Raw genomic sequence first — 24,372 nt, 5'->3', positions numbered from 1 at the left:
AAACTTTAAAGACATGTTTTGGGAACCTCTTAGACCAATATATGTTGATGAAGAAAGCGTGATATGTCACCTTTAAAACAACAAACAAGAAAAGAACATTAGGGTATAATATTTGAGCACTTTTGTCACTTAACATAAAAACATTTCATGAATGTTTTTAGAGAATGTTGTCTGAGAACATTCTTTGAACACAAAGCTTTAACTTTACTTTACTTGTTTGCGCCAACATTATTAGAGCTCAGATGTGGTCAAAAGTAAAAGGAACAATCACAGAAGTGATTTATGACCTGAGGCTGTATCCTCAGTCAGTCAGTCCAGTGTTGTAACACCCATAAAGAGTCTGAGCAGCTCGGAGAGAACTAACAGAGGACAGAAAGGATTGTTGTGACTCAGGTAGCGGCGACCACGCTCTGTCCTCTCGGTTATTTTTCACTTTTTACTGGTCCAGAATTCCTCAGAGAGCATGCCTCCTCTCCCCCGTCACTTTCTGCCCTTCAAAAAGTCACATGTGCTGCAGACTTGGACACACAGCTCTACCCACACTGCCACAGCTGACCACAGTATGAGGTCTTCAGAGACCAGTATTCCATGATGAGAGTCTGAGTGAGATGCTGCAGACTCGAGCAGTGGTGGATTTGATTTCTAAGACTTTCTTCTTTCATGACAGCTTTGCACACTCTTGGTATTCTCTCAGTCTGCTTCATGAAGTGGTCTCCTGGAATGGTTTCTAATGAACATGAGCCTTGTCAAGAGTTCATTTGTAGAACGACTTGCCTTCTTAATGTGTTTGAGACCATCAGTTGTGTTGTTCAGAGGTAGGGTTAGTACACAATGGATAGACCAATTTGACTACTGTTGTAATCCAGATTATAGCAAAACCAGATTATTTCATAGTTTTGATGTCTTCAGTATTAATCAACAATGTTGAAAATAATTAAAAACCATTGCATGAGAAGGTGTGTCCAAACTTTTGACTGGTAGTGTGTATCATTGTTGGATGTGTTGGCCTTGCTGCTCTGCTTTGCTCTTAATAAGACTCAGACTGAACGACCTGTGGCTTTGTCTGAGAGATAAAAACAGTTTAGGCCTTTTTTTTGTCACGCAACAACATGCTACCTTGCGACAGAGCAAGATTGTAATCTAGCACTGGGACGAGGTTATGCAACTTGGAGATTTCAGTCTCAGTATTTAGTTCAGTCTTTAAGGTTTCGGTACATAAAGCTACAGGCTGCAGTGTTTGATATGATGAACAGCAAACTTACAAATCTTATCATACAAGCTGCTTGCCTCCAGTTTATCAGGGCTAATATTTAAAATCCCACTTCATGTATTTACTATAATTCTAAATCTAATGTAAGAAATTGTAAAGCCATGATGAACTTACCTTCTCTATGATCTGACTCAACGTATCAGGAACACTAAAACATGTGGACTCACCTTGGTCCCTCCAAGAGGCGTATTCTGTGCATCTTTAGGTGCATTTCGACCAAGAGTTCCAGGGTCTTTTAGCCCCCAGAACTACTTTCCCCTGAACTAAAAGGTTCCTGTGCCCCCATTGTTGTCTGCGTTTCAACCGCAGGCTGATGTCCCGGGTAGATTGTGCAAATCAGGCCAGTGACGTATGGAGATAAAAAAAATTTAATGAAATAATATTTTGAAATCTTAATAAAAACTAAACTTGTATGCATTCCCAGGAACTCCCTCTGTGTTTCAACAACTGTGTAAACTCCACAAACACTGTTACGTTCAACTGAAAGTCCCAGGACCTTTGAAAGGTAAAAGCAGGGGCTTTTCAGTCAGTCAGAATACATACACTTGCAGTCAAAAGTTTGGAACCACCCTCTCATTCAAGGGTTTGTATTTATTCTAATTATTTGACACACTGTAGATTAATACTGAAGACATCAGAACTATGAAAGAACATATATGGAATTATTGAATTAACAAAAAAGTGTTAAGCAAAGCAGAATATGTTTTATATTTTAGATTCTGTAAAGTAGCCCGCTTTTGCCTTCATGACAGCTTTGCACAGTCTTGGTATTCTCTCAGTCCGCTTCATGAAGTGGTCTCCTGGAATGGTTTCTAATGAACATGAGCCTTGTCAAGAGTTCATTTGTAGAATGACTTGCCTTCTTAATGTGTTTGAGACCATCAGTTGTGTTGTTCAGAGGTAGGGTTAGCACACAATGGATAGCCCTATTTGACTACTGTTGAAATCCAGATTATTTCATAGTTTTGATGTCTTCAGCAGGGTGTCACCAGGAAGTTGGGACCCCAGGGGGTAGATAATCTACCCCCTGAACTAAATTCAGACCCTGGTTCCTCCGGTCGAAATGCATGTAGTTCAGGGGTAAAGTCCCTGCGGTCAAAAAATGCCTTCATTTGATTTCAATCTCATTGTACTCTGCTTGTTTCCAGAGTATAGATAGAGCTCGGTTACTCTCTCTCTCTCTCTCTGGTGGCATTTAGCTGACAGGCCTAAAGACATCTTGAAGGCTTCGGCTCCTTACTGATAAAAGAAGGATACCAAAGATCTCTCTGGTTGTTTAGTTACTTGTATTAGAACAAACACCTACCTGCTGTCAAAGCTTTCCATTGAAGGTGATGTAATGTGAACTTAATTTATACTTTGAGTCATTATACAAACTCTTCAACCTCAAATACACTACCAGTCACACCTTTGAACACACCTTCTCATTCAATGGTTTTTATTTATGTAGATTAATACTGAAGACCAGGGGCGTCGTAGTGGGGGGGAGTGGAAGTGACTACCAAGGGCCCAAGTGGGGAGGGGGCCCCTTAATGGGCCTGAGGTAAAATGTGTTTTCTGCTACGCTTTTCTTTTCTTTTGTTATAACTGCAATAAGATAACTAAAACTGTCTGAATAAATAATCAAACACTCAGAATTCCACGGCTCTGTGAGATGCACATCTCATGCCTGAAGTGGGGAATTGTCATATTGTCACAGCATCAAGTAAACTGCAGGTTTTTAGAGTTTTATTGACTTCATGAAGTTAGATTATGCCAAACAATGCCCCCTTGTTGTTATTCAACAAGTCACTTGGCTTCAAATAGTCTTGTTTAAAGAGATGGACAGTCTGAAGGTCAATAATGTGCAGTTACATTTGGAGAAATTGTATAAAAAATAATAATATTAATGTGTAGCTTATTGAGTCAGTTAACCAGGATAGTTTTAAGCATTTTGTTTAATGCAAATAAACCGGTATGATAGCAGCAATGTTATATTTTGTAGGGTTGGCTGTGGTGATGGGGCCCACTGAGATATCTATTCAGGGGTCCCAACTTCCTGGTGACACCCTGCTGAAGACATCAAAACTATGAAATAATCTGGATTTCAACAGTAGTCAAATAGAGCTATCCATTGTGTGCTAACCCTACCTCTGAACAACACAACTGATGGTCTCAAACACATTAAGAAGGAAAGTCATTCTACAAATGAACTCTTGACAAGGCTCATGTTCATTAGAAACCACTCCAGGAGACCACTTCACGAAGCGGACTGAGAGAATACCAAGAGTGTGCAAAGCTGTCATGAAGGCAAAAGGGGGCTACTTTACAGAATCTAAAATATAAAACATATTCTGCTTTGTTTGACACTTTTTTGTTAATTCAATAATTCCATATATGTTCTTTCATAGTTGTGATGTCTTCAGTATTAATCTACAGTGTTTACAATAACTAGAATAAATACAAACCCTTGAATGAGAAGGTGGTTCCAAACTTTTGACTGCAAGTGTATGAATTCAGTTTAGCATGTTATCAAGCTGAGACGCTAATGAACTGCTGTGCACAACCTTCTGAATATCAGTGTCAGCAATGCACTTGCAAGCATGATAGCCCTGCAGTACCAAAGAACAGTATCATAAAGCTGCAGACTTCTGATCAAGTGAGGGGCTGAAATGTTAATTTTAGTGTTTATTATTAACACATAATTTAGTTATGAAACCCTGGCTAAAGTCCATGCACAATGTTTATATTTTTATATTTAGTACTGCTGTCTTCCTTTTAAATTGTGTGTTCTCTGTGGCTTCATATGGGACCTGAGAATTGAAATGTTGTTCCATATTATGCAACAACTTGTGTTGATATGACAATAAAAAACCTCAAATCTTCAAATCAGTTTGTTGGAACTTATAACTCTCTTATAGAGTGTGCCATAGCAGTTTTTAATAGTGCATGCTATCCTATAAGCTTGTATTTGTCTCATAAATGTCCCCATGCAAACATATTTACATGCATTGAAAGCCTAAAAAATGTGGTGTCTTTATGCAAATGTGGGATTTTCATGTAGGTCAGCGCTGAAAAGCTCCTGCACGTAAAAGTGAACATGCAAACCCTCCCCGACTACTTATGAGTTAAAAAAATGTTTCATTCATTAAGCAGACTCTCAGTCCCGCTGACCTTCACCAGGCAACACAATCTCCATGACTGCTGAAGGTCGAATGGCACAAAGACTGCACAAGTCCCCTCCCTGCTCATTTTAATGGATAAATCAGATGGAGTAAAACAGCATGTGGGCCCCGTCAGGACTGATTCATCCCCCCGCCGAGGAGCAGCTCAGGAAGCAGAGCGCGCACAAAAAGAGACAGAAAATACAAATACATAGTTTTTCAAACACTGTATTTTTTTCCATCTCCACATTACCATCAAAATGACATGTTTAGAGTTTAGAATGTTTTATTATAGTTTACTGTGATAGCATTTTCATTTTTTTATTTTCTATTTTTTTTAAGTTTTATTTCTTCCAAAGAACAAACACAGCAAATTACATAGAGGGGGGGAGGAGGAGGAGGAGGAGGAGGCGAGGCAGGAAAAGCAAGAGAAGAAGAGGGCCACATAGAGATAGATAGATCAATCCATAGATAGATAGATAGATGTGTCAGGTTTGGCTTGATCCTCCCCCACTTGGGTCCACACCCACATCCACACGTACACACACACACATGCCCGCGAACACGCACACAGACACACTCACGCACTACATTTTGCTTTACAAAGAATAATCATAATAAGGTTAATAATTACTGTCTGAATATATCTAGGAATAATAAAAAAAAAGAAGAACTAAAAGATCAAACTGCAGAGGAAAACCGATTCACTCGTACTGCCGTGAAACCCAAACACTCCTACAGTTTAACAGTGAGCCTGGAGAGGAACAGCAAGGTCGGATAAACAAGTACATGTATGCATCATCCACGTATGCATGCACATACTGAATGAAGGATGGTGGGGGGGGGTGTGTGCTTGCGGGTGGGATAAAGGGGGAAAAAGAAAAGTTAGCAGGTGGGCTTGGATTCATTTCTTATGTCCAAATCCGTTAACACATTTTTAAAGCAGGCTGTTACTTCACACGTCTCTCCAAAGTGTGCATCTCTGCGTGTGTGTGACGCGCCGTTAACTAGTGAGATAGTGGTTAAATGCCATTCTTCAAATAAAAAGGGCAAGACTGAGTCATTTTAGCAGCTGTCTAAATCTCTCAGAGGGGTGGAGTTAAGGCAGACAGCCGATCGCAGGACGTGTAACAGGGGGTGGGGCTTGATTGAGTCTGTTCCCTCTCGTTTGACAAAACACAGGTAAACAATAATTTGGCATTAAAAATACATACAGAGCAAACGTTATCGCACAGCCTGGAGAAAAGGGAGACAGAGAGAGAGAGAGAGGAGGGAGGATGAGATGGAAGGATAAACAATAAGTATTCACTGAAATATGATAAGACGGTAAAATGGAGCCCACTACATCAGGGGATCTTGAAGCAAAAAACACCGCAGCAGTCATGGATGGAGCGCTCAGTCGTAAGCACATGTTATAGAGCGGGTGGGCGAATTCATGGTAGAAATCTTAGCTTGACATTTCTAGTCCAAGTGTGTTCTCCACCAGGGGACTCTGAATGCCTCTGAATGAACAGCCTGTTATCATTCTTACTCGTCATTTAAAAGAAAAGGGCGCCGCTACAAAACGGCTCGGCGCCTTTGGGTCTAAATGAGAATTGTTAAAAATTCTAAAAAGCTGCGTGACTGTTTTTGTTTTTTTTTCCCCCGTCCCCGGCGAAAAGACACGACTGGATGAAAACTACTAAAACGGCGAGCTTTTTGCCTTTAAGAGCCTAACAGCTACAGAAACTTTAAGAGCCATATATACACAGAAATGTACGTGATAAATAGAGTTTAAAAAAAGAAAGACGTTTGAATTTCCAATGCACTTCCTCTCTTTACTTCTTCTCTTCATAATGGCGACGCCCCTTTACATATTTTTTATTTTTACTTCCACATTTAAAAAAAGGACATTTTACACTAAACAGTTTGGTCTTTGATCCTCTCCCCCCAGACTACTTAAAACATTTGAAACCTTAAACCAGATTTTTAGTGTTCATTAAATACAAATCATCTGCAAGTCAACAAAAGACACAAAAGAGACAAAGAGTGAGCGACAGAGTATGAAAAAAGGGACAGGAAGCACAAACTAACATAATTTGCACTTTGTTTTTTTATGGAGAGAAATTACAGAGCCACTTCAATGCTTCCTGACACACTGGAATACCTATATCATGGTCTACACACAGGCACAGCATGGAAATCCACTCCACATGTGGAGACATGTCCTGCTATCAACGTGCTGTGTCACCTCTCTTCAAACATGTACAGATGTGTGCAACAGACACAACACAGCAGCGCATGATTTATTCCATACAGTCAGGTGTTTAGAGAGCGTTTAACCCTTACCCACGATCCGGTCTCTATCAGGACCACAACAGCTCGTCTTCAAAGATTGGTTTGGTTTCTCATGAGGTACTGAAGTATCCCAAAAATAGGTTTGTAAATTAATCTGTAATCCTGTGTGAGTGTTTTTTTTAAATAAAAGATTAAAATCTGTTTATCTCCCGCCCCACCCACCCACCCCCCCAAAAACAAGAAACAACAAAACTTCAGAACTTCTAAATGTGCAGGTGAAGCCGACTCTGTAAGAGACCGCAGGAAGTCAGGATAACGTACAGTCGGGGGGGACGCAGCCCCTCGACCTGAGGGTCTAAAGACAAGGCTGGAGGGCGGGGGGGAGCAAAACAAAAACAAAAACAGTGAAGGAGGGAAGAATGAAAGAATGTGTGAGAGAGAAGTTAACAAACTGCAAGTGAGTCTGGACAGTTCTGTAGAAACGCAAGGAAGGTTTGGAGAGGGGGAGGATGAGGATGAGGATGAGACAGGGGAAGAGGGGAAGAGTTGAAGGAGGAGGAGGAGGAGGAGGAGGTGTGCTTTGGGGCTTCAGCAGCAGCCCCCTCCAGCTTGTTGGCCTCCCTGGCTACCGGAAAGTGTGGAGTTGGTGGTAGGATGCTGGGGTCCAATCTTGATGCCGTTAGCCTGAGTGGAGACAAAGAAACAGAGAAGAGATAAATACATGTTACAAAACAGAAACAGAGTCATGAAGAAGAGACTGAATCTACAAGAATGATTACTTATATCAGTCTAAATCTATTCTGAAGCTTCAACCTGAAAACATTTCATCTGGGAGTAAACTTCTTTATTTGTTTTCAAAACATACGAATGAAAGAAAAGGAGACCACCCTAAATTCAGGGGGTCAAGACACACTTTCAACACCTCTCTCTCTCTCTTCATCTCCTCTATCCCTCTCTCCAACACCAACTCTGTCTCAGCAGATGTGTGTCTAACATGAGTCTGGTCCTGCTGGAGGTTTCTGCCTGTTAAAGGAAGTTTGTCCTTGCCACTGTAACTTGCTAAATGCTGCAAAGTGCTCTGCTCATGATGGATTAAGATGAGATCAGACTGAGTCCTGTCTGTAAGATGGGACTGGATCTGATCCTGTCTTGATGTTGGGTCTTTGTTAATAATAGAACATAGAGTACGGTCTAGACCTGCTCTGTTTGGAAAGAGTCTGAGGAGAACGTTTGTTGTGATTTGGTGCTTTATAAATAAAGATTGATTGATTGATCTAAAAAGTGAGCTTTACTCTGGTGACAATTCAGCAGAATGAAACAACCACTTCCTCCCTCACTGGGTCATAATCATGTGCTTAAAGGAAGTGTTGGGTTACTAATGAATACACCTTGTGGTGGAGTGTTGGTTTGATAGAGAAACAAACCAGGGACCAGGAAGCCTTAACAAACTGGTTGTACATACTTCATAACTACCAACGCTACCATGAGCTCCACCTCTGTACAGGAGGCGATAACAGATGGTGCGAGTAAGAGCTGCAGTTCACATTTGAACCTTGTTTTCCTCTCAAAGGCCCCAAAACCTGTCTCCTGGATTTTCTTAACAGATCTAATTATTGACTCTCTCACTTTCTAATCTTCTGTCCAAAACAGACTACAGTAGAGTTTGGACCGCTGAGATACAGAGTCGAGACTTAAGACCGGATACAGAGCTGAAATAGATGTGTTTATCATACACTCATGTGACATACTGCACATTATAAACAGCTCCACAAGGGGCGTGATTTATTTAGACTTTAGACTTCATTGTCCTCTTGGGGAAATTCTTTTCCACAGCACCTTTCTGCATCTCCACAGACATAGACAAACACAAGAACATACACTGTAGGTTCAACAAACTGTCCACCAAGACATCAACACTCAGACAGAGTTGTGTAATTCAGCAATGCCTTTTGTTCAGGCTCGCTATAACAGCAGGGATCAGACTCTTGCCGAGGCGAGCCCTTCTGCACCTCAGTGCTCTGTACCTGCGTCCTGAGGGGAGTGGGATGAGGTGGGTGTTTAGTGGATTTGTGATGTCCTGTTCTATTGAGGTTGCGATGCGTATGATGGCCCTGTTGTTAAAGTCAGTGAGATTTGGTGTGGGGAGACGGATTATTCTAGAAGCTGTGGTGGTGATGCGTGTGAGTTTGGTCTTGTTTTTAACAGACAACATGTTGCAGAAGCAGGTGGAACAGTACAGGAGGATGGATTGAGTCATGCTTTGATATAGCAGCAGAAGGTCCTGCTTTAGAATCATTGAGTCTATGGTTCAACCATAGACTGTATAAATAATGGACGTAGTATCCGTGACGTCACCCATCTGTTTCTGAAGCGCTGTTTTGAAGCCAATCATCGGCGGCAGCCATATTGGAAATGCTGAACTCAACCTAACTTAGTGTGAGGTAAAGAGGCGGGGTTTGAGCCTACTTGCCAACAGCTATGTGTTCCCGCCTGTGAGTCAAGTCAGTCATGTCCTTATTTGGGCAAAACTCATAATCTTAATATCTACAGTGTGTGCCGATAGAGAGATTAGCTAGTAGGGCCAAGCCATTTTTTGAACCAGGCTGTAAACATGTTTATTTCTGCTGCAAAGATCGTCTTCTTTGAATGGGTGTGTATGTGGTTTCTTGTGTTTCTGCAGCCAGCCTCAAGTGGACGCTCTGGGAACTGCAGTTTCTAACACTTCCTGCATGGGCTTCATATTTTGAGACCGGAGGTTGCAGCTTGGGTTCAACACATCAGACGTCCAACTTTAATGAACCGAACAACTGGGCCAAACCTAACTGTGAGCTGGCACTGAGGGCCAGATGGACTGCTGCAACCTACAAGGCAAAGGTCAGGAGGCTCAGTGAAACAAGGAGCCAGTGAACTGGTTTGTTGGTAGAGTAGCTTGTTTGTCAAGTCTTGATTATAAGTCATCTGCATATGAACGCAGATTATAGTTAAGAGATGACATGCAGAAGCATCCTGTTTCTACTCTGCAGCTGGACTAACATGGTTAGAGAAAAGTCTCTGGCCAACATGCAATCCCCCAAAAACCATCCAGTACAGTCGGAGAGGGATTAGGCTTTTTATTAATCTAGACAAATAGATATCTGGATATCAGTGCAGACAACAATCTGCTCTCAAATCACAAATATGTTTTGTGTTTCAGACTTGTCAGACTGACGAGGACACCCCTCGTCTGTTCTCTGCGTCCAGAAATATGAGCGTACACTTCTCCATTGTCACGGGAGACTGAATGGATTCTCATGTTGACTGGTACTGACAGTGCATGCACACAAACACACAAATAACCATTGATAAATAGTGTTTGTGTTTTGCTTATTGGAGGAGCACTAACCTCCTGTACGGCAGCGTTTTAAAAACCTAAATTAATTTACAACCCCGAGAGGAATGATATGAAAACAGAGGAATGTGTGTGTCATTGCTTTCACGGTGAGTTTCCATCGCCTGTCGCCTGCAGGGACTCCATTAGATCACATTCGTGGAGCAACAGGTGCTGATGTGTTGCACAAAGGCAAAGGAAACACCAACAGCAAGTCAAGGACATGAAAAAAGGGAAGAGCATAAAAGAAGAGAAAGGAGTGAGTGAGTGAGAGAGAGAGAGAGAGAGGCAGGTGGGTGGTAGAGAGACATCTCTTTCATCTCTCTCATCCCTACAACTGGAGCGCTCTCTCTCTTTCTCTGTGTGTGTGCTGTGCTGCTCACTTCTTTCCCCTCTGTGTTTCATCATCTCTCTGTGGCAGCAGTGGACTCTTGGCCTCTCTCTCTCTCTGTATATATATATATCTCTCTCTCTCCGCCTCAGAGTAACTCCCCCTCCTACACTCAGTAGCAGGAGTGCCGCTGGGAAACACTGTATGCCTTTAAATCACATTTATTGAGCTAGGGCCATGTGTGAGTATGTATGTGTGTCAGTGTTTTCTCAAAGTGGCTGCCAACATTTCTGGTGGGGCTTCCCTCACTCCCTCCCTCTCTCTCTCTCCCTCCCTCCCTCTCTCTCTCAGTCAGTCAGCTGATGTGGTTTGGCTGGCAGGCCTGCCTTCACGCTGCCTTACTGTTACCAATAATGAAAGAACGGGCTGGCCAAGCAGAGAGCTGTCTGACTGTCTGACTGACTGACGTGAGTACTTGCTGGCTTTAGGGCCAGATCCAGCGGGAGCAGACGTGAACGCAGACAGAGAGGACCATGAGGGCTTTTGTTCATTTAACACTCGGGCCGCCTGCATTCATGGATGTGTTCACACATGTTTGTTAGCGCATATGGTCCGTGTGCTCAGGATCCAAGTTGGAGCTGCACACAGAGAGTCAGTGTGTGGAGCGCGGCCTGATTTCCATGACATTAAAACGATAACAGAAGATAACATGTGAGTGACCTTTGATAGACTCAGACAGGGTTTGTTTTCTGCTGCTGTGACGTCAGACAAGAGGCAGGAAGTAAAGTCTGAGCTGCGTGACTGAACGTGAGGAACTCCAGGAGCTAGCTGGGCCGGTATGCACGTCCAGCCATTAGCGGTATGCATGAGCCAGGTTAACGCCCCAACAAAGCATTACATTTATTTAGATTTTATAAAAGTTATATTTTTTGGCCTTTTTGCCTTTATTTGATAGGACAGCTGAAGAGAGACAGGAAATGTGGGGGGTGGAGAGTGGGGGAAGACATGCAGGAAATGGTAGACCGGCCGGGACTCCAACCGGCGACACCTGCGACAAGGACTGTGGCCTCTGTACATGGGGCGCTTAGACCGCTAGGCCTCCAGCGTCCCAAGCATTACATTTTAATGGCCGGATCGTTCACGACCGACACATCACTACTGACTTCCTTTTTCAGCAAGAGTGAAGCCTCTGTGTAACGTACTATTTACAGTGAAACTGAGACTCATCAGAAAGAGGTGAATTGGCCCTACTGGGGAATATATGGAACCAAGATATGACGGTCTCTATTTCTGACAGCCTCGCTTTCATGGTGCAAATAGTTAATTGGCCAATTATTTGCAGTCATGCATGCGGCTAACGCTACGGCCAAATGGGCCGTTCCATAACGGTACGTTAAGACTAATGGTCCCGTTTGTGTAATGGCTGGACGTGCTGGTCGTGTTGAGGCGTTTCTAGGCAGAAGGACGAGTTTATGGAACAGAGACGCTGTGTGGACACTCGTCCGTCTCTTCAGGCGTGAACATCTTTTTTTATAAAGATTCTGAAATCTCAAGTTTTGGATTAGTGCGACTAAAAGTTGCTGACAAGTACATACTTGTTAACAGGCATGGCTTGTTGGATTTTTCTGCCCGGGTGTCTGTTCCACAGAGAAGATAACCATCTGGGTGACTGGATAACAAACTTACTGACTGGCTGGATAGACAGCTTGCAGACTGACTGGCTGACTGTGTGTTTGTTTTCTTGTTGAATGACTGAGACCTTGTGGGATGTGCGGAATTTATGAGCTGGCAAAATGCCAAGAGAGAGAGAGAGAAAAAGAGAGAGAGTGAGAGAGAGAGATATTAAAGGGAGAGAGAGAGCTGAGGCAGGAAAAAAGAGTGAGTGGAAAATAGAGCGGGGAGAGGAGGAACGCAGGGAGTTTTGCCTGGTTGGAGTCAAAGGAAGAAAGCTGGGTTTTTTTTCATTTTGGAGGAGAGAGGGAGTGAAGCGAGCCACACACTCTGCAGGAGAAGAGCAGTGAGGGAAAGAAGGGTGGAAAAGAGGAGAAAATGGCTCAAAGGAAAGAAGAGGAAGGGTTTGAGGAGGAAGAAGAAGAGGGGTAGCTGTGTGTCTCTAACCTCGTTGTTGATATCGAACACTCCCTCTTGGATCTTCTCGTAGATCTCCTTGGCTGTGTTGATGAAAGCCTAAGATAGAGAGAGAGGAGAGAGAGAGAGGACATTTGATTCATGTTTGCAGGGTGACTCCTGTGAATCAGCTGCTCAGTCCTTATGAGACGGTTTTTACACAAACACATGATTGAGCCCGAGATGTTGAACGGCACATCCAAGCTTTGACAAATGTCAAAGCTTCATCTTCAATGAAGACTTGTTAGGCTGTCAAAACCTAGAGATCCTGACACTGCCGTGAAATCATCTCACAGAACGATCACACATGTATTCATTATGAAGACGACACCTGAAAGCTTGAAATTATTTCTTAAATAACTCATGTGGGCGTGTCAAATGCTGCTGGAACATTCCACGTTTGTGATTTGTCTGATGAACGGGCGTCAGAGGATGTGTTGAAATGCGAACGCCGAGGACAAACGATGACTAAATATGAGTCAGTTTGCTGTTGAATAGCAAACAGGAAGTCATTTGTAAAGGAACACCTGCAGACCATAAATGATGTTAAAACTCACCTGATTAAAACGTCATAATAAAACAGGAACACGAGAACCTTAACGCTTATCTAAATGAATTCAACCAGCAGCTAACTGGAAGGTTTACAAAGTGTACAAAGATGATTTGAGAGTTGAGCATTTGTGAGTGATTGTTACCCAGCTGTGTAAGATGCTTGATTCTGATTGGTCAAAACCCCTTGACGACGGTTATTAACTTTCACTAACATGAGCAACACCAGAGGCAAACGGATAAATATGAAATCATGACTTTACTTAATTTTTATGGCAGATTTTTGGTCCTGAGTCAAAGTTGAAGACAGTTTGTTAGCTTGTATCTGGATTTAGTTTTCAGATGAGCTTCTTGAATCCTTGATTTCTGACGGTGCTAACAGGAAGCAGATCTTTAATGTAAGGTAAGATTTTTTGTGAAGTTTTAGTTTGTAGATTCTTATATTTCTCAGGTTTAATGAAGTGTATTAAGTTAAAAGTTAATGCAAAGGCAGCATAGTGTCAGACTAACAACTCTGCTTTAAACTGGTAGGTTTTGAGTTTTCTTCCGTGCCGCTGTCGCTCGTTTCAGCTGTGTTTACATTCTGCTCCAAACGTCTTTAAACCCCGCCTACCTCTCACCTCACGACATGAATGGCTTTTCAATGCCGTCTCCTTCTTCTGTCTAATGTTGGGTGGCAACCATAGACTGTATAAAATATGGACATAGTATCCGTGACTTCACCCATCTGTTTCTGAAGCGCTGTTTAGAGGACAATCGTCGGCGGTAGACATATTGCTGCTGTAGAGTGATTGTGACGTAAAGAGGCGGGCTTTGAGCCTCCTAGCCAACAGCTACAGTGTTCCTGCCTCTCATTGGAAGACTTGTAATCTCAATATCTTCAAAATTGCAAAAATGAACTATCCAGACTACACTCGTTTTTTGTACCAGGCTGTAAACATGTTTATTTCTGCTGTAAAGATCGTCTTTTTGTAATTGGTGTGTATGTGGTTTCCGGTTCTTCTGGAGCCAGCCTCAAGTGGACACTAGAGGAACTGCAGTTTTTAACACTCCCGCATTGGCTTCAATTCTCTCGGCCGGAGATTGCTCCTTAGCTCAAACTGGCCCATGTAGTGTGCCTCTACCTCTATTTTTAGACCAGAGGTTGCTGCTTGGGTGGAAACTAGCTTTTAAGGCTCACTAGCGCCTCCTCTCTTTTTGTGGTTGGGGGGTGTAATTACAGGTTTATTTATATCAATTTTTAAGCAAACCTTTTTTTATTTTTATATCAAGAAAAATTATATCACGATAATAATCGTTATCGAATTATTGCCCAGCCCTACCTCAACCTACATGGTCTAACATGTTTCACAGCCTTCATGAGCTTAGGTGATATGACTGAAGACCTACCACGCACGCACGCACGCACGCACGCACGCACGCACGCACGCACGCACGCACGCACGCACGCACGCACGCACGCACGCACGCACGCACGCACGCACGCACGCACGCACGCACGCACGCACGCACGCACGCACAGGACTGTAGAACACATACACAGTTGTCTCCAGGGAAAGTCTTCATGCTTTTATCTCAAGGGTCCTGAGATGAAGTCAAGATCTCACACACTTCAGTCTGTAGAGATAATAAGACTCAGCTACTCACTGCTTAACACACATCTCACTGTTAGGCCAAGAGGAGGAAGACTCCTTAAGCAGAGCCATTAAAGAACTGAAAATATGCCCTGAACTTTCCTCTGACATCCGTCTGAAATAGACTGAAAGCCCAGGAGTAATCTGCAGTTCACTCTGTCCTGCTCGCTCCTGTCCTCTTTCCTTCCTTTGACACATCACTGCATCCCTTGTTTCCTCACGACTCTCTACGCTTCTGCATTACCTCAACAAATACAGTTTAGTCAGCGCAGACTGTAAACTGGGAGAGAGAGAGAGTTTAGAGAGAAAGGGAAGTCAAAACAAGAGCAAGAGGAAGGACGAGGGGAACAGTATGAGAGGGGTCGGAGAAGACAAATAAAAGCACTTAAAGGGAGGAGTTCAAGGAAGCAAAAATGTTGGGAAATGTCCCGTCATTTAGGGGTCAGCTGCATGCCTGAATACAAATAGCCTTTTTTTATTTTTATCCCAACTGTACCCAGACTTTTTTCTGGTGAAAGTCCCACAAAAAGACGAGGTGATGTGTGCAAACAGGAAGTGAAAGTTTAGGAAGATTCACGGTGAGCACGTGAGCAGGAGGGATGACCTTTATATGATACCACGAATGAAGCTGTGCGTCATTCTCTGGACGTTCTTCTCCTCTCAGAAACTGTCTCTGTGTTTTGTTTTAAGGAAGTAAAAACACAGTCAACAAAGCTTCTGACTCTGCTTCAAGTCTATCTGGATCTGGATATCTTGTTAAGACTCCTGCACCGTCCTCTTGACGTCACGCCTTACCTCCTGAGACATTTCCAGGAGAGCGTACGTGAGAAGGGCACCAGAGGATGTGAAAAATTATAACACGGAGCCAGAGGACGTTAAAAATAAAGACAGCTGAGGAAGGAACCTTCAAGCAGAGAGGATGTAAAGTGAGAAGACAGGATGAAACAATGAGAAGATGCTTACAGGAATCTCTCTCTCCTTCTCTCTCTCTCTCTCTCTCTCTCTCTGAGGACCATTCCATCAACCCGGTGTCCACCCACAGACCCTGACAACAAACCAAGCGCACTGATTGGCTGCTGGATGTCGCTGAGGGGAGGCAGGGTGGAGGTTATGAATATGTATGAACTATAACTGGTTGATATACTGCTGAGGAGAGAAAGGGAGATGATGGAGAAGAGTGGGGAAAGGGAGGGGAGGGGGAGGGAGGAGAGGATGGGGGAACTGTGGGAGGAGGGGAGGAAAAAATGAATGGGGAGTGGGAGCAGGGGAGGTGAAGGAAGATGGGAGAAAGGTAAAGAGCAAATGATGGACGTCAAGGGATGAGGAGGGATAGAGCGAGGGGAGATGAAGGGACGGGAAGAGAGGAGCGGTATCGGGGGGATTCAGAGGACACTAATGAGACAAATTAATCATACCACACACACACACACACACTCACACACACACACCCCTCCCCCATCATCTTAACCCTGGAGAGAGCTCCACTCGACAGTGGTGTGGGTGTGTGTGCTCACATGATATAGGCCAGGCAAGGGAGGGAAGGAAAAAAAAATCAATGTAAACAAACACACACACGCACACACACACACTATGCACACACCCACACCGTGCAAACACACACACACTCTCTCTCTCTCCCTGTGGTGCCCCTGGCTGGCTTGCTGTGCAGAGCAGGATGGGATTATTTATGTGATTGGATAAGTGAGAACGGGGTCCCCCAGGACAACAGCATGCATTTATTACACTCAACAACACCAGGGGTGTGTCTCGGCGAGGGGCGGAGCTAAGCGCCTGACGTGCTAACTGTGCTAACTGTGCTAACGTGGAGGCTGGCAAGGTTAGGCTGCAGAGAGTCCATGGTGCTGCAGAGAAACAGCTGAAGAGAGCTTTTCTGTGAGAGTTCACTCCTCAAGATCATCTGGATTTTATACATTCAACATAAACACTTTAAGAACAGGAAGATAACAAATATATATATATTTGTCCTTACTGTATTGTAGTCTAAAGCTCCCAAAACACTACCTAAAAAGGACTTAAATAATCGATCATTGACTACTCTTTCAAATCTGGAGTTCATTTTATGAAAGACTTTGGATCTGTTTAAGTCTTCAACCTTTAAGTCTTACTGAGTCCTTTATGAACAACACAAACATGTGACTTTTAAAGCACAACATGGACTCGCCCCTCTCTATATCTCTGAGCTTGTATCCCCCTACAAACCAGGTCCCAGTCTGAGATCCTCTGACAGAACACTATTAGCTGTACCAAGGACCCGACTGAAAACTAAAGGGGACAGGGCTTTTTCAGCTCCTTCACTCTGGAACAGACCTGCAGAGTCGGTCCTGTGTTTTATGTCATTACTAAAAGACACATTTTTACAGGAAAGCTTTAATTGTGTGTTTTATTTAATTTGAGCTCTGATATTAAGAGTCTGTTTTATAAGTTTGTATGTTTTTAACTTTTTATTTTATTTTATTTTTATTGTTTTGCTTTGCACTTCTTTTTGTTTTTATTGCCCACTGTGTTAAAAAGTGCTATATAAATAAAGTATTATTATTATTATTATTATTTGTATTATGATAGTAATGATAATAATAATAATAATAATAATTATTATTATCATGTTATCATTTATTTTTATTTTTTTAATTAAAGTGTTGCTTAATGATACAAGACGGGTGAGAGACATGACAATACCATCCACAATTTACAAAAAGCGAAAGACAAGACAACAAATGAACCTTACAGAGAATGTGTGTGTGTGTGTGTGTGTGGGTCTGCGTGAGTGCGTGCATGTGTTGGTGTGTGGGCGTTTGTCTCTTTGTATGTATAATTGTATCAAATAGGACAGCAGTTTGAGACAAACTGGGTGGAAGAAGGTAGTGAAAGCAAGTCTCTGGGGGGGTAAATTATTAGAGAAACCCAAAATTAAATCATTATAATAATAGATAAATACATAAAAACAGGCAACACTAGTTAAGATGGCAAGTAAGAATTTGAGTTCATATAAATGTTATCATTAATAATGTAATTATTATTATTATTATTATTGTTATTGCTGTTATTATTAATGTTATTATTATTATTGTTAATTATTATTATTATTAGTAGTATTTTTATCATGAATAATAATTAGGGAGCTATAAGCTTCCGTACAAAACTACATGACAATCCATCAATTTGACAAGACATCAAAGTCTGATCTTCACTCAGGATTTAGAAAATCATGTTAGGGCGTTTGTTAATTATCATGTTTCATTAGTCACTAAATTAACGTCCTTGTACGCCTTGTTTAAAGTGCAGAAACAGCAGTTCAGGCCTGCTCTGATTCATTTCTGTGCTATTCTAAATGAAACAATATATAAGAACAAAAAAACAAACTCCCATCCATCGTTAAACTCCTCTCCTCTTCCAAGGAGCCGAGACAGGCTCTGACATTTCTGGGTTTATTGAGTGAACACTGTTTTTTTTTGTATACGCCCTTTAAGCACAGAATCAGCCTATAAAACCTGCAGCACTGGATGTCCTTCTATCAGCTGTGAGTGCCTGGACTCTGTGCCTGTTCATAAAGGGCTGGTACGACTTTATTGCTGAAGTGCATGAAGAAATTTCATATCCTGGCTGGATCACCTTTAACCTGAGTGGAAATCCTCCACAGCCGAGTGTGGATGAAGAGCCGCTGCTATAACAACACCAGTGGCAGTTGTTATCGCTTTGGGCCATCTGGAATCACCAGCTAAAGGTTTTTAATGCGAAAGAGAGACGTGATTGTTTGTGATGTTCATGTGAGGTTAAAGGAAATGGACCCGATTGCTGCTGAACAATGTTACAGCACTTCAGTCTTGTGTACGGTGCGCTCCAGTCCTCTAGTCCTTGAGGGAATATGACGTTTTTAATGTTCTGAGACTCTTCAGTGTTTTATATGTTATTGGTTGAACGGTGTGTTGAAGTGGGTGCATGTATGAGCCGTGCTGTCGTTGTGTATCATTACCTCCTCTACATTAGAGGCAGTCTTGGCTGAGGTCTCCATGAATATGAGGCCATGTTCTCTCGCGAATGCTTCACCTTCTTCTTTCTTCACCTCTCTCCTCGACTCCAGGTCACTGAAAACACACGAGACACACGAGCATTCATGACAACGATCCTCCCCATGTGGCCAGTGTCTTTACTTTTCTTTTACTTTGCATTGTATGAACAAGTGACACATTTTCTCTGACATCAGCAGCTTCAGAGGACTGAAGACTTAATCCTCCACTGCTGGTTCACAGCTCCTTCTAATGGTACAACTGATCCTGATTTCCTGAAATTCAACTCTCAGTTCATCTTTAACACTGACACGGGACTTCCACCAGATCCAGTCCGTCTCCAATCCGCTGCGGTCCAGCTCCGTGCTCTCTCATCCGTCAACACCCACCGGTCTACGTTTTCAGAACGTAGCACGGAGCAGGACCGCCGGACAGCTGGAGTCATGTGACCGAGGTTTTCCCACGGCAATCTCCTCATCCATGTTGTGTTTCTGGTCTTCTGAAAACCTCTGACCTGTTGACTCCAGGCCTGGCTCCGCTCATCATGACGGTTTGTTGTTGTAGTTAAGTGAAATACGATCTGGTGATAACACAGAGTGTTTTATTTTGGTGCCTGACTTCCTGTCCCGCTCCATCTGCTCTGTTGAGATTGAGATTGAGGCAACGGAGTGGATCCAGTGGAAGTTAACACATTGACTAGAATAGAAACCTATCAGATCCGGTGCTGTGAGGGATCAGAGACAGACCGGACATGGATCTGGTGGAATTTGGCCGTGAAGAGTTTCTGAACTGTATTAATATTCCAGCCTTCATCGACAAATCTAAACCTTATCATATCTTCATATCACAGTGCTAATGATTAAACTGATTACTGCTACATGCTGGTGTCGGTGCAGTCCAGTGTAACACAGGATGTAACTATCATCATGTAAAATCTTGCAGCAAAAGTTATCTTGCCTCTTGTTGCCGATGAGCATGATGACCATGTTGGAGTTGGAATGTTGGCGAGCATCCTCTAACCAGGTCGTCAAGTGGTTGAAGGTATCCCTTCTGTAAAAACAAGAACAGAGACAAGAGTCAGCGATACGTTACCACTACCTTACAGAACATACATTTTAATACACAATTTTTAATGTGAGGTTTTAGAAAAGTGTTGCTTCTCAGCTGACAGGACACATGAGTAGTCAAAGGCCTTTAAGACAGACACTGCTCTCACACATGGGCTCTGCGTTTGACCCGGTTGGAACCATCTAGAATAGTGCTCCGGCTTTAAAGACGCAGCTCTGAACTGCTTTAGCTCCTCTTTATCTGGTACATCCTTTTCTGTCTCCCCTCACATGCCGTGTTCCCAAGGGATCAACTCTAAGTCTGGACACACAAATGTCTGTGTGTCCATTGGTCAGTCAGTCACTTTGACACAGACAGGAGTCTGTACAGACTGTGATTGATCAGGGGCGTGAGGTTGATCTTTTAGTTTATCCATTCTCAACACTGATTATTACCCGGCTCTCTTACTGATCTTCCTGCTGTGTAAGATGCTTGATTCTGATTGGTCGAAACCCCTTGATGACAGTTATTAACTTTCACTAACATGAGAACAGGGTGTAAAATGAACACCCGCCGAGCACCACTGGCGGGTAAAAAATTAGTCTGGCATGTAAAACAGGAACAAACACCCACTAGTGGCCGATGGATAATTTTTGTATTGCATGTGAGGTTTTGTTCTCACACTTTTGCCCATTTCTGCTAGTGGTGCAACAGATCATCGTTGATCCGTGATCCGTACGGATGCCTCTCCACGGGTCGGCACGGACATGGTCCGCGGATCGCTTGATGAAAAAAGTTGCGCGTGTTCACGTGATGACCGCATGTTCAATCCCCACTCACTCGTCAAGCGCAGCGGTAGTCATGGCAAGTGAAGGAGCAGAGGAACTTGAAAAAACCTCCGACATCTCTTAAGTCACATGTATGGGAGCATTTTGGTTTCCCTGTGAAATACAGTGAATGCTGAATGTGATTGAGCCACGTTATGAAATTCCGTTGCGCACCCACTAGACCAGAGGCCGTCAAAACGCGGCCCGCGGGCCGCACCCGGCCGTCTATTTGTGGTCCCCGAACTGTTATTCCTTCACTCTGTGTTTTGGTCGGGTCACCCCGTGTTTACCGGAACTTGTCTCCATGCCAACGATACGCAGGCAGGCTGTTACTGGGTCACTTAGAGTCCACTGCTGCGAGTGCAATTTTTAACTTTCACTTTCTTTTTTGGAGCAGTTTGCATGTTGGCACTTTGGCCAGCTGTAGGACCCTAGAATAAAACGGTGTGGTCAGTTTGCAGCTCAAAGAAAAGTGGACGGTGAAAATCAGCGATTGAAAGAAGAATGGAGTGAAACTTTGGAAGTTCCTCTGCTCCTTCACTTGCCATGCCATGAAATGCAGTGAATGAGGCAGGACTGGGCCCACAGCAGTACATTTTGAGTTGAATCTTGTTTTTATTCAACGGGCAAAGTGTTCTACAAAATAAATGGAGGGACAAAGTTATATTTGTCTTGTCTTCTTTTTTTGCTGATCCGAAAAATGATCCGATCCGTGACTGAAAACCGTGATCCGATCCGAACCGTGAGTTTTTTGATCCGTTGCACCCCTAATTTCTGCAGACTGTCCGGCTATTTTGACCCTCATGGCGTGCTGTACTTGTGTTGTGATTTGGTACGTCGATTACGGCGTGACGTCAGCTAGTGGAGTTCTATTCAATCCTTTTGCTTGAGCGTTTCGAGGAAGATGTGGCGACACATTCCCAGCATGAAGCCAAATATACAGTATTTGGCCGGTACATTTTTGGAGGTCACTAGCTAATAGCAGATGAGGTAAAAAGTTAATTTCCCACCCTGCCGACAGGACAAGACCCTGAACGAATAACATTTCCATGCATGTGCTTTGCATTCAGTCCATCAGCAGGTGTGTTCATTAACCAAACGTCTCAACATCAGCATGCTAGCATCGTTGTTGTAGAATGCTAATGTAAGTGAACCATGCTAAGTTTAGCCTCATCAGTGTGCCACCAGCTGCAGTCTTGTTTTAGTGTTTAAGGATGCAGTGATTATTTACTACGCTTTAAAATGTTGTGATTGTTTGACCATAAAGGCTCGGGTACACAGCTGGTTCTGCTCTCACTATCAAGACGGAGCCTGTTCGTCATGTTTGGTTCAACCTGCAAAGAACAAAGTGACACCTCACAGCAGCATAATGGGCCCCGAGCAGGGCCGGCCCGTGGCATAGACAGTATAGGCAAATGCTAGTGGCGCCGGCCATCCATAGGGGGCGCTGCTTGTAGCCTAAATGAGTGAGGAAGAAAATTTGAAGATAATAGGAAAAAGAATATTTTTATATCTGATATAATTTGAGGTTAAATTGCAGAGTGATGCCAGTCTACATTTAAAAGCTTGTGATTCACTTTGGGGTTTTTAAAAATAATGGCTTGCAAAGCAGTTTTTGAAGTCTTTAAGTGTTCATGATTTAATTGCTTTGGTTTTCTTTTTTTTACCTACTAAATATCAGTGTTATTACCATTTTATGTGTAAAACATAAAGCTGGATGTCAGTTGTCTTTAAGTGTATGTGTGATGTGATTGTTGGTGGATTTGGTTGCAATACAAGGGGGCACCAGTTGGAATCTTGCCTCGGGCACCAAGTCTGTTAGGGCCGGCTCTGGCCCCGAGTATCAAGAGACAGGGAGGCTTCGTTACATTGACGTTAATCTGACAGACGGCCCGAGCAACAGAACAGGAAGAAAGGAGTGAAGTGGGCAGAGTGGGGCCTTTCAGGTTCACCAAGAGTGACCGGGGAGTTCTTCAAGACAATGATGACCCCCCTCTGCTGGAGAGAAGTCTGACTCTACAAAGTGTCAAACACATAATACTCATGACGGAGTGTGTAGGCCTTCTGATGCGTCTCATTACCTTGTGATATCATACACCAGCAGGGCTCCTGCTGCTCCTCTGTAGTAAGACCTGGTGATGGAGCGGAAGGACTCCTGCCCGGCCTGCAGACACACACAAACACAGACGTTAAAAACCTGACTTGAGATGTTCCCTCTTTGTTTCCTCACAGCTCTGATCCTACTTCTTCTTTCTTTGAAGTCATCCTTATACAGTCCAGATCTCTAGCACAGTCTAGCTCCTGTTCTTCCACTCAGCCCGGGCAGCACAGAGCTGAATCTGTAACACCGCACAATGAACTTCTCTCTTTTCTCTCTCTCTCTCTCTCTCCATGAATTCGTCAAAATGCATTTCTTTCTCTCGGGCCTGTGCGTCGCAGCTGCCCTCGATATGACGAGCACGGAAGGTCACTGGAGCTGTGAAGTCGTCTGGATTCAACCTGAGTTTACTCTACACCTATTTCTTCTCTTAAATACATTATTGTTGGCCCAGAATCAGAATCAGCAACCAGTTATTTTTGCTGAGTAGTTTCAGTCATGCAGGGGATTTGTTTGAGTGTGAAATCATGAATACAGAACTAAGAAAAGTCTGACTAAGATCAAATTAACCACTGAACTATAAAAGAAGGAGTAGAAGAAGAGTTTGTGCAGCACATTGTAAGATAATGGGAGTGTGGAAAAAGCTTAACAGCACAGGTTAAACGCCCAGTCAGTCCTCCTCAGGTATGACTTGTCATTGTCTCACCTCCAAACTGGCTTCCTTGCATCAATCATTTTATTTTCCTTTCTGAATCCCTCCTTCCATCAGTGCTTTCATCATCCCTCCCCCCTCCCCCCTCTCAAACATCTATTCATGGACGACTCTGCCTGATGTACAGTAACAAAGTTGTCTGTGTTTCATCAGGCTGGAGAGAAGAATACAAAACAGCACACTCTCCTAGCAGCTGCAGCCCCACACTGTTCTGACCTCATCTGAAAAAACAGACAGTCAGTCTGTGAATCACTCAGCAAGCAAGACGACCAGGCGGACATCTTTTTTTTTTTAACATGGAACTTAAACTGTGAGGTTTTTACGGAGCAGTGAAGAGAGAATGAGGAACGACGGTCTTTCTCCTAATTCATATTTATAATAAAAAGACCTTCAAACAGTCAGTCAGCCTCAGGACTCGTCATACAGTCACACCAAACAGCCATGCAGAGAGCAGCCAGTCAGTAAGTCAGTAATGCTATTAGTGAATAAATGATAATAATGGTAAAAGAGAGGGGACACTGTTCCTGTCTGCCATCTGGCCTTCATGCTCACGCACGGTCACACGTGCATGCACATATTCATATGGCCTGTGCAGACGACACAATGATTCAAGTGTCTGTGGTCGTGTTTGTGGACGTATCACAGAGCACGCCTGCTTTTCAGAGTTTTCACCCATCAGGGACTAACAAGGTGAAAACAATAAACCAGCAAAGAGGAGGAGGAAGAGGAAGAGGAGGAGGAGGAGGAAAACCTGCAGCTGTGTCAGTCTGAACTGCATGACTGACATCATTGTTGTGGGTCTTTTCCTGTAAACACTCTCTTCCTGCTGGTGGTGGAGGAGGAGTTCTTACATGGAGCGCTTACTCCACCTGCTGGACAACTTCAGCCATTACAGGGGATGTGTTATTTTTCACACAGCTAAAGAGCTTTCCCTCACTGAGGCCCCTGCAGCGTGCAGAGGAGGA

The 24,372-nt window shown here is 43.3% G+C and overlaps 1 protein-coding gene across 1 annotated transcript in view; it reads right to left on the bottom strand.

Moving 5' to 3' along the window:
• Window positions 1-6,209: 6,209 nt before the first annotated feature.
• The window catches only part of rab2a (RAB2A, member RAS oncogene family), a 36,994-nt gene continuing 18,831 nt past the window's right edge, over window positions 6,210-24,372 (bottom strand). Inside the window, exons 4-8 of the mRNA XM_034703817.1 lie at window positions 22,679-22,761; window positions 19,681-19,773; window positions 18,690-18,801; window positions 12,507-12,575; window positions 6,210-7,374 (exon numbers count right to left, since the gene is read on the bottom strand). Of these exons, the coding sequence (XP_034559708.1) occupies window positions 7,279-7,374; window positions 12,507-12,575; window positions 18,690-18,801; window positions 19,681-19,773; window positions 22,679-22,761 (453 nt within the window). The 3' untranslated portion in view covers window positions 6,210-7,278. The remainder of the gene's footprint in view (window positions 7,375-12,506; window positions 12,576-18,689; window positions 18,802-19,680; window positions 19,774-22,678; window positions 22,762-24,372) is intronic.

The sequence above is a fragment of the Notolabrus celidotus genome, chromosome 15 (assembly GCF_009762535.1).
Source record: "Notolabrus celidotus isolate fNotCel1 chromosome 15, fNotCel1.pri, whole genome shotgun sequence".
NCBI classification, from domain to species: Eukaryota; Metazoa; Chordata; class Actinopteri; order Labriformes; family Labridae; genus Notolabrus; species Notolabrus celidotus.
The sequence above is the reverse complement of the archived record's forward strand: the minus strand, read 5'-3'. Positions and strand labels throughout refer to the sequence as shown.